The sequence below is a fragment of the Nannobrachium achirus genome (genome assembly GCF_963921795.1).
Source record: "Nannobrachium achirus genome assembly, chromosome: 9".
In the NCBI taxonomy this organism is placed as follows: domain Eukaryota; kingdom Metazoa; phylum Chordata; class Actinopteri; order Myctophiformes; family Myctophidae; genus Nannobrachium; species Nannobrachium achirus.
The window spans coordinates 56,394,441-56,405,199 of record NC_137818.1 but is presented as its reverse complement, the minus strand read 5'-3'; the positions used below and the strand labels follow the sequence as shown (position 1 = coordinate 56,405,199).

General features: G+C 43.1%; 1 protein-coding gene across 1 annotated transcript; it reads right to left on the bottom strand.

Annotated features, from left to right (window-relative positions):
* On the bottom strand, positions 1–9,793 carry LOC308290996 (uncharacterized protein; the record flags this gene model as incomplete). Its single annotated transcript, XM_080732909.1, has 7 exons — positions 1–1,120; positions 1,217–1,365; positions 2,058–2,124; positions 3,917–3,995; positions 4,093–4,174; positions 4,280–4,345; positions 9,638–9,793. The coding sequence occupies 7 exons, from the start codon at positions 9,791–9,793 to the stop codon at positions 1–3; spliced, it is 1,719 nt and encodes a 572-aa protein (XP_080589035.1).
* Positions 9,794–10,759: the final 966 nt, after the last annotated feature.

Below are 10,759 nucleotides of genomic sequence, written 5' to 3'. Positions count from 1 at the left end.
CTATATGCATGAATTCCCCATGTCTTGGTCTGATCCGGGGGGTGGTGACTCTACATCCATTTCCTCAGAGTCTTTCCCATTTGTCTGTTCATTACCACATTTGTCAGAGCTCTTCTGTGTCACGGTCATCTGCACCGTTTCTCTCTCCTCCTTTTTATCTGTCACTTGACTAAAGTCAGTCCTTGGGATTTTCTCCTCCCTTCCCGAGGAAGGAGACGGCGAGTGTTTAGCGGGACCCTCAGGCTTGGTCTTGGCGGGTGTCGTCGACACCGTCGAGGGATTGTTGTTTGAGGAAACTTTCTCCTCTGTCTGGCCATTCGCAAAGTCCCCCGAGGGGCTGTTGTTTGACAGCACCTTGTCATCCTCCCTTTTCTTCTTCGGTGGTTTTTCCGAATCTGCCTCCCCGTCAGTTTGCATGACATTGACTGGCTGCTGGGTGGAGTCCTTGGATTTGCTGGCATCTTTGTTTTCTTCCGCCAAATTGGTCTCATCTTTCTCCTGCTCGTTGTCAGGACTGGTTGACTGATCCATTTCATCATCATCGTCGTCGTCGTCGTCATCGTCCTCCGTGTCATCACAGCCGTTCTCCAGAGATTCTTCATCAGACGCGATCCCTGCAGTTCCATTTCCAGTACCAAGTTTAGACTCAGTGGCACCCTTGGAAAATGTGCCTTTGTCTCCGCTCGCCGTTTTATCAGGTCCCTTCTGAACCTCTGCTGCATTATCCATTCCAGCCAACTCTTCTTTCTGCGCTCCCCCTGCCTCTTCGTCTTTGCCTTTAGCCCGTGCAGAAACGTCATCCCTTCCATCTCCATTCCCAACAGTCTCGGACCTCTTTTCTGCTTTCTTGAACCGTTTCTGAGTCTTCCTGGGGCACCAAACAAACTTGTCCTTTGGTTCAAACTGGAGATAAGCGTATCGCAGAAGCTCCTTGCGCTTTTGCTTGTCTAGCACGGCAAATACAAAGTAGTCAAGTACGCTTCGTTTAACGCTGCTGAGGTTCTTCTTGACCAGAGTCTCTTCTAGAAAGAAGCGTACAAGCGGGGCCTGATAGTGCTCAAAGCCAAGCTCTCCAAGGCTCTTCAGGATGCGGGTGATGCGCAAGTTGTTGTGCATATTCCTGGAGGACATAAAGCAGAAGAGTAGAGGCTGAAATAAACAAAAGTAAGACGCTTATATTTCTGAAGCAGCTGTGGTGAAAATAATTGCGACTAACCGTTCAAGGTTTCCAAAGCGTTCCTTCCAATTCTCAGCACGTTTCACTTCACCGGTCTTTTTGTCAATCAACTGGATACCGTAAAAGCCTAACATCAGTTCATAGGACTCCACTAGTCTCTTCTTAGCCTCATCGTTCTTCTTAAATGCCTGTGGGGAACAAACATGGAGGACTGAAAATGTAGTCGAAATCAAACCAAGACATCTCCACACCGTTTTATGGAAGGCAGCTGACTCTCTCCACCAGCACTGGCTCAGTTCAGCCAGGGCTGAGTCATGCATCTGTCACCCTTTCAGTTTGTGATTTCTTGTGTTATGTAAGAGTTTATATTACATACTGTATATACTCGCCATTTGTTTGCTGTTTGCACAGTTATGTGTCACAAGCTAGAATAAAAGGGTTGTTTCGTGGAGGTGAACACCCCAAACTTTATATGCTTTTTTAGAGGTAAAAATGTTCCAACATGCCAGAAATTATCATGCTCTTAACTACCATTTACACTGAACACTATAACTATATCATTCACCATTGTCATTTTGTTTTATATAGTTGGTGTGAGCTCTGCCATCTACTTGAGTTAGAATAGAACAATGTGTAAAACTATATTTTTATAGTTATAAAGCTCAGTGTGAATGGCCCTTTAATGTCACATCTCTTATCTGCAGCAATTTTGCACAAGCCTTTGAATTTTGTTTTAAATCAGTTGTAATGTCAATATATTGTTTAGTGAAATAAAAAAATAAAGAGAACTCATAATTGCGCTTTTGTTGTGAGAGCAAGTCATATCAATCCTTTTTTTGGGAGAGGCCGTTTACAAGGTACTGTAGCTGTCTCCACTCACCTCAATCTCCTTCTTGGTGAGTTCTGAAGCCATGAAGTTAACCCCAGGTTCCCTTAGTGGAAACAACCTGAGATGGAGAGAGGAATTGAGAAAGAAAAGACAAAGTCAGCTTAAGGGAAAATAACAAACACCCAAATAAGTGCCATGGGAAACAAGGGTTCCTGACCCATGTGCCCAGGAGGAACACATCTCCTGTTTCAGTAGCGTGACGCAACTTGATGTACAATAGACACCAGAAAGCGACCGTCAGGACGCATACACAAACTTTAGAAGGCAATGGTAGCCAAACAGGAGGGAATATGGGAAATGGGACAGATCCATGTTGATTACTATCAACAACATGGAAATTGGATGGCAAATCCCAACCTCCACCCCTGATGTCTCACATGACCCTCTTCTAGCACCACCATCAGGCCGATTTTAGCAAAACACATTTTTGGACACTGCTCCTACAGATTTTCACGCAAAGCGGTACACAGTATCTCTAAAGTCATGTCATCAACATGGATCTGTCCCATTTCCCATATTCCCTCCTGATTCGCTACGATTGCCTTCTAAAGTTTGTGTATGCGTCCTGACGGTGGCTTATCTCCCGTCTCCAGTCTTACTGGTGACATGACTTTCGAGATACTGTGTACCGCTTTGCGTGATTTTAGGGTAAACTCTGTAGGAGCAGTGTTTCGCAAGAATCGGCCTCATGGTGGCGCTAGAAGAGGGCCATGTGAGAAATGAGTGGAGGTTGTGGTTTGGCAGCCAAGGAGTGTGTGTGCAAAGTTTGGCATGTATAGGGGCAACGGTGACGGAGATATGAGTAGGGCAAAGGTGTGACGTGTGATGGACAGACAGACAGACCATTTTATAGTCTTTGTTATGACTCTGCCAGGGATTGAACCCTGACCTCCCATTCTAAAGCGCCATTCACACCGAGCAGGCGAGCACTATAGCTATTATGCACTATAGCTAAACTATATCATCCACCATTGTATTTCTTTGATAGTTGGTGTGAACTCTGCCATCCACTTGACTTGACGATTTTTTAAACTATATTTTTGCCAGACCCAGGGGGTCGGCCTACATAAGGCTTTGTCGGTCGGTCTGTCGGTCGGTTTGTCGGTCCCTCTTTTCCTCAGTGTGCCTGTCCCTCTTTTCCTCAGTGTGCCTGCTCATCTGCCCCTCCCTTCCCTTGCTCGGCTGATTGCCTTGAGTGCCGTCACCTGTACAGGACCAGCTGAGTTGAGTTGGCTGACGAGCTGCTGACACTATAAATTCCTCAGCCCATCTACAAGCTCACAAACATTTCCAGCTGCTCAGCCTATACAATCCTGTGTGTTCATGTGTTAGTTCAGTGCCATACTAGTCAAAACAGCCGATCTACAAGCTCACTACGCTTTGTTGCTGAGACTATAAAATCCTGTGTGTTCATGTGTTAGTTCAGTGCCATACTAGTTTTCATTGCGGGTCTGGCACGACCAGGTGACCTGGTCTAGTTATAGTGCTCACTGCTCAGTGTGGACACTCCAACCACAAAGCTGATCTTGTCTATTAGTGGTGTTGACAATATCTTTAGCTCATTATCTTCTAACCTCTTCCCTGCAAGAATGTCACCTTACCCTTTTGCAATTACTTATCCAATTTGGGCAATATTTAAGAGCTGTGAAAATCACAATTCTGTAAAAAGTCCAGAACGTGGTAATCTTGTCATCAAGCTTGCCTGTTCAAAATCTCTGCAGCACCGTTTTACACATTCAGCTATATTATGATGACTCAATATTTTGCACCTAAATACATTGAATACACATAACTGCAGTCTCTTCATTGTTTCATATTACAATACACTGAATTTCTTGAACAATACATACCACTGAATGTAAGAGTGAACTCTCTCCAGTCTCTTGTAGTCTGTTTTCCACTCTTTATGGAATGATTCAACATAGATTTCTATGAAAATGAAACAGACATGCAAAGTGTCATTACGGACATACTTTTGCACAAATTAAAACACTTTGAAAACACACAAGACAGTCAATTGAGTTACCATCAGGTGCAGAGGGAAACTGATTGAGATAGAACTTCAAATTGTTCATCTTTTCCTCTGCGCAATCATCATCTGTAAGGTTCTGCAAAAGAAAAATCAAAAAGCTCAGCTTTGCTCCACAGTTAGATGAATAAGATGAATAAGCTGATTTAATCTATCATAATATGCTGGTCAGACATTCACTTACCGGATAACCATGCCTGTAGTTCTGCATGTCCTTTGCTGCCCTCATGTTTCTGGGCGTATGATGCCACTGCAAACAAAGATATGATGATTATGAGCAAATGATGGGAATTCATAATGTTACGACTAATTTCACCACAGTGAAATAAATAAATTACGTATCGTTATTAGGGGTGGGACAATGAGCGATATTATAGTTTATCGCGATAAAAAACTCTCACGATTGTATCGTGGAGATTTAATTTATCGTGATATCGTCCTCCGTCATGCACTGGGATCAATTCACCTTTTATTTGCTGAGCTGCATATCCGGTACCACTTAAACCCTCTATAATTGGTAAAAGGTACTTATAATACAGTGATGTTAATAGGTTTTTAATGTAATGAGTCCCGGGACCCAAGACGGGTCTTTCGGATGAGTCCCAGGGATATTTTATGGGTCCCACAAAAATTCAACGCATCATGTCATTTTTGACAAAGTGCAGCATTTAACTTGAATTGGTTATTATATGGTTATGTTCATGTTACGTAGAAATGTGTCTGAAAGAAATGAACCACAATTCCAAATCTTACAATTTTAATACTTCCAAATAGTCATGTGATGGTTTGATTTTTTTTTTTTATACCTAACCGGTAATATCGGATGTTGACCACTTGGGGGCGTAGATAGAAGCTTTTACCGAGTCTTCATAATCAACAGCCAGTCAGCCACCTGTTATTTTATATACATCGATAATATATGGATCTTCTAAGTGAGATCATGATGTCTCCTGTTTGTACTGTTACTGCTTCTATGGAATGGGGGAAATGCCGTGCTTGTGTTTGCTCTACTGTACAGAGAACCAGTGGACTGGGTCAAAAGGGATTGCTTGTAGATCGGCTACTTTTGTTTTGAACGGTTGATCATAGAGGGACGTGCCGCCCCTCTATGGAGGGCGGGCAAGGCACAGGCGGCCGCGGTGGTCCGCGGCCCCGGCGGACCACCAAATGGACGGCGCCGCCACGAAAACACTATATCAATCAAACAGTTAGGCAGCCTAGGCTACATACATACTGTCTCCGATAGCATACATGCTAGGCTAGCTTGCTTCCTCCGTGTTGTAGTTGAGCCAATAAAGGTTATTTGACCACGTTCACCACGACGTTAATCGTCGCTATTGTTGTAAAGACGCAATGAAGACCTGTGTGGCTTCTAACACGTTGTCCAATGTCCACCACATCTATAAACAATAGCGCGTGTATCCAGTTGTTATTGAATGAAGAGGACAGAGGGAGAGGAGGCGGGTCGCTGTGTGAGCAGTGAGCATGTCATGTTTCTGCGCCATACACGTTCTGTGGGGGAACACTTTTTGGTGTATCACCTAACACGCTGTGCCACTATGGTCAGAGAGCGGCCCGGTGCTACGCTAAAACTCAGGCACCCATTGAATTCTGTGACCATCCACGGATACACAATGGCGTTCAAAACACACTGTCGTTAGTTCTATCGTCTGTTTTAAGACTTTCTACGCGGATTTCATTTGTGTTAACATAGCGTTAAGTAGCATGCCTTCACCCATGAACAATGGTGGCGTCTGGACTTTTTAAAATATTTTTTTTTTCGCAACGTGGTAAATTATTTTAACTTGGACTCCAATGGAGGCGATGCGTCCGTGGGACCCAAGGACACTGACGTGAATGCGTCTTTAGGCAACGTGAATGCGTCAGAGACGCGTGACGCGCAGAACGCGTCGCGACGCGTTCTGAGCTTGTAGGTCGGCTATTTTTTGGCAAATGTTCCACCCCAGGATAATGGATTTTGATTATCACGATAATATCGTAAATCGTGATTTCTTTTAGCACAATAATCGTGATATGACATTTTCATATCGTCCCATCCCGTTATTAAGTAAGCAGGGTCAGAGAGGGTTATCATCAGTATCATTTGAGAATACAGGAGTCTAGAGGATAGACCAGCTGGACCACATTGCTGAGGTGGAGCGCAGTATCAACTCAGATGACTTGCAGCACCCAAGTCATGCTACTCATACGCAGTGGTGGTTTGGGATTTTCTTTTCCGGGCGGACGGTCATTTATTGACGTCACGTGCACGCGCCTCTAGAGGCTATTTAGATAGAAAGGATGTCAGCAGATCTAATGGTGGGAAAACAATAGTTTTCTATTAATTCATATAGAAAATACAGCGCTGCAGTAGGCTAGAGAAACAAAGTTTGCCTTGAACGAATCTCAAACACTAAATACCACAGTAATGGAGCCATGTATGAGGACACACACACATCGACACATGCACATGCAGTCACAGCTGGAAACCTAGGTGTTAAAGTAGGCTATATATGATAGAGGGGGCTTGAGGACGCTCACACATTCCCCACTAGAAACCTGTTATGCAAAGTAGTAGCCACTGATTAAAGTATAGCTTGTAGTTATCGCGGATTCGCGGGGTGGGGGGTTGTCGCGGCTCTCACGGGGGGGGGGGGGGGGGGGGGTATGCACGCGTTTACAGGCTCGTGCACCGTTCGGTGCCGTCCGTGCGTCCCATAGGTGCGTCCGTGTGGGAATTTTCTGACCACACGGCGTCCGGTCGCGTCCGGCCTCCAATGGTACTACGCTGGTTGAGTAGTACCATGCTCATACGCTAAGTTGACGATGCCTGGGATCGAACCAACAACCTTGTAGTCCAAAGGCAAGGGCTCTGCTACCGAGCTACACTGACAATATCTATTAGTATCAAGCCTAGCCCTAGTGGCTGCTGATTCCATACACTGCAGACAAATTGACAGGAGTCTTGTGGTTGGTGCGGGATAATTAATCACACCTGTCAATTTGTGTCCTATACTGTACATGTGTGCTCCTTGAAGGACTTTTACATACAGCATGTGTAGTTTAGTGCTGCTGCAAATATTACCTCTTTACCTACAGAGAATGCTATCCATGTGAATTGTGTGGACATTTGACCAAAAAATACACATTATATGCCACAACTTTTAAGTGGATGACACAAGAATAGATTTTTGTCTATGTCAACTTCTGTCTGTCTGTGTACCAAAAAGCTAATCCCACCCACCTGGTTCGTGTCAGGTCATTAAAATGAACCAACCTGAAATAAAATATTTTATTTGTATATAAAATCACTAAAACTGTATATTTTAATCAGCCTCATAGCAACCAGCTTAGCTGACATATAAGTCCAAGCTAACAGCAAGAGGGCGCAACCGTGTAATTCTTTTTGAACATGTTGATAAAATGTCACAGAACAACATAGCAAAAGAAGTGCAGCATGCATGCATTACATAGAATATCATGCATCCTAACTTGCAACCAGTGGTGTAAAGTAACTAAGTAGATTTAATCAAGTACTGTATTGAAGTAAAGTTTTGAGGTATTTGTATTTTACAGGAGTACATATTTCCAATTTCCAATACTTTTAGTTATTCTCCACTACATCTCAGTCAAATATTATCCACTATAATTATTTGATTTACTTTGATTTATTACAAAATATTTATTAATTCCTTCAGCCATTTGAAAATAGCAGATCTACAAGCTCACAATGTGTCACAATGCGATGCATTGTGAGCTTGTAGATCGGCTATTTTAAAAGGATTTGGTGCATTTTGAACGTGGTAAATGGGAAATTCTGCAAGTACATTTTGAAACCAATACTTTTTTTAATTATTTAATTTTACTCGAGTACATTTTTAATTCCAGACATTTACTTAGTCTGGATTTACTACAACAGCATTTCTACATTGCAGTACTGATACTTTTACCTAAGTAAGAAATGTGAGTACTTTTTCCCATCACTGCTTGGAACCTTGCCAGCTATTTCTATGTGGCTACTGGCTAGCTGGTGGTTAGCAAACCGACCACCACCAGTAGCAACAGCAGCCAGAAATGAAGCATTTTCGCTGCTTGAAAGTGGCAGATCTATATAAGCGCACAAAACGTCGCAACGTGCCGCCTGATGAACTTGCAGATCTGTTATTTGTCCAGCAAGCTACACCAACCGGCCCGACGCGCAACGTAGTAGACCTGAGACTGAATGCAATGCTCGGCAAGGCTATAAATAAATAAATAGCTAGGTTGCACGACTTTCCTCTTTCCTTGCCGTCACAAAAAATTAAATGTTTTCTGAATGAGATGGCGAAGAGAGATCACGACGTCGGCACTTTCAGATACAAATAATAATAGTGTGTTGTTGAGCAAAACAAGACCCGTGTGATGAAGCGTAATTTATCCATACACAATCACGCGATCGGGTGTCGCTTGCCAAAAAGCACAGCTCTGCAAGCCAACAACCAGTCACATTTTTGCAAGCAACACCATCGTACTATTATGTATGGTGTGTGTAAATTATAAGCCACCACAGTGATGAAGGAATAATTAGTATTATTGTTAAGGGTCTGGCCTCCTAGTAGGCTAGCCAGTGGACTAGAAGGGGGTCGATTCGCTTAACAGGTTGCTGATCCGGTCAGTGTCTACCGAAACGGATACGGAAACGGTGTATAGGTGTGTATACAAACCACCGGATACAGTGGGCGGGCTTTAGACCGGATATGGGCACCGAGCAGTAAATAGAAACTAGGCTTTCCATAGATAGGTACTATACTGCGGAAAGTCTGGAGACGAGTCACGAGAGGTTTAATAGTAGAACTATCGTACAATACGTGTGTTTATCTGAAATGCTAAAAGTTGTGCAATTTGTTCAAATTAAAAAAATAATCCCAGTCTCCCACAAGAATAGCTCTGGTCCACAGCGTTTTAAGGAGTCCTCTTTAACGCTATGTCACCGACTCAGCGATGAGCCCTTGCGCCAGCTGAAAGGATGCGCACCCTCTCGTTTGTAGTAAATAGACTTTCGCTATTTACCAAAACGAGGACGGCTTTAGGGAGTTAAAAGCCTATTTTTCTTAGTGGAAACACTCTGTGCCGCCCACTTCACGTCTAAAATACACTTTTTAGCCAGAACATAAAACATTTCACCGGAAGGCAAAATCTGGTAAATTGCATTTTCTATCGACAACATCTGTAGAGGGCGGTGTGGAATAGCTAAAACCTCCGGTGAAATATTTTATTTTCTTGTCAAAAAAAGTGTATTTTAGACGTGATGTGGGGGACTCCGAGTGTACCCACTAAGGAAATTAGGCTTTCAACATCTTAGAACCGTCTTTGTTTAGGTGAATAGCGAAAGTGTATTTTTTATTTTGACTACAGACGAGAGGCTGAGCAGCCGGGGCTACCGCGGCTGTGAGCGCAAAGGCTAATCAGTGACATAGCGTTATGGACAACTCCTGACGCTATGGACCAGAGCTAAGTCTCCCACAAGAAGAACACGAATTCAATTTAAAAAGGTGCAACGTACCAGCGCGCTCCAGGAGGTTTTGTTCTTGTCCTGGCCGCTTCTGTTGCTCCTCTCCCGGCTCTCTCCTCCTCCTCCTCCAGCCGGGTGAGGGTCGTCTCCATCACTCTCCTCCGTGTCCCAGGTCGAGTCGTACTCACACACCATGTCGTCCTCCATGGTTGATGGTCGCTCGCTGTGTGTCTGCTGTTGAAACGCGCTAGCTAACTAAACTACCGACGACTGGAGAAAACGAAAGCATAAATGTGAGCTGTGAAACCTGTCTCACTGCTGGTCGAAGCTGGCATGAGTTCAACTTGTTATGCTCCAGTAAAAGGCCGCCGGCGTAAAGCAGCAGACATCATGCATCATCTGTCCTTTTTCTTTCTGGCCCGACGACAGAAAGGTAGAAGTCTTGGATTAAAATCTTATGTCCGGCTAGTGGATTTCAAAGTAAAAGTATAATATCTACATCTCGGATCCATTGTAGGCTTACTTTTACTCCACAGTCTCCACTACAATTATTTGAAAACTTTAGTTACGATTTTGCAGATATAAGTGATTTATATTATAAAACATACATGAATCCACTTTAGGCTCTTTAGCCCTATTTTATACCTACCTAGGCTATTTGAAAATAGCTGATCTACAAGCATGTTCTGTATTATAAATCCTTGTTTTGAGTGCTCTGGTGTGGCCTAATATTGTAATATTTAGAGATTATGGATTTTTGATTTTCAAAATGAAAACAAAAACCATTCGCAATGTATCTAGAATATATGAAAGTTTAATTTTTTGAATCATATTACAGAAGACACCAGAGACTATATATATATATATATATATATATATATATATATATATATATTTAAGCTAATGAAGCTTTTATTTTGAGAACAGAATCGACCCATTTCCGTTGGAATCAAGTCAATGGTATTTCATTTATGTTCTTTCACTTTCAAATTTAAACTGGTTTGACGCAGCTGTCAGAGCCTAGAACAGAGACCATTTACCACTGCTGGTTGCAGAAGTATTGTAGGCCTGCTGTAACTAGCTCAACTAGATCTGTGTGTGTGTGTGTGTGTGTGTGTGTGTGTGTGTGTGTGTGTGTGTGTGTGTGTGTGTGTGTGTGTGTGTGTGTGTGTG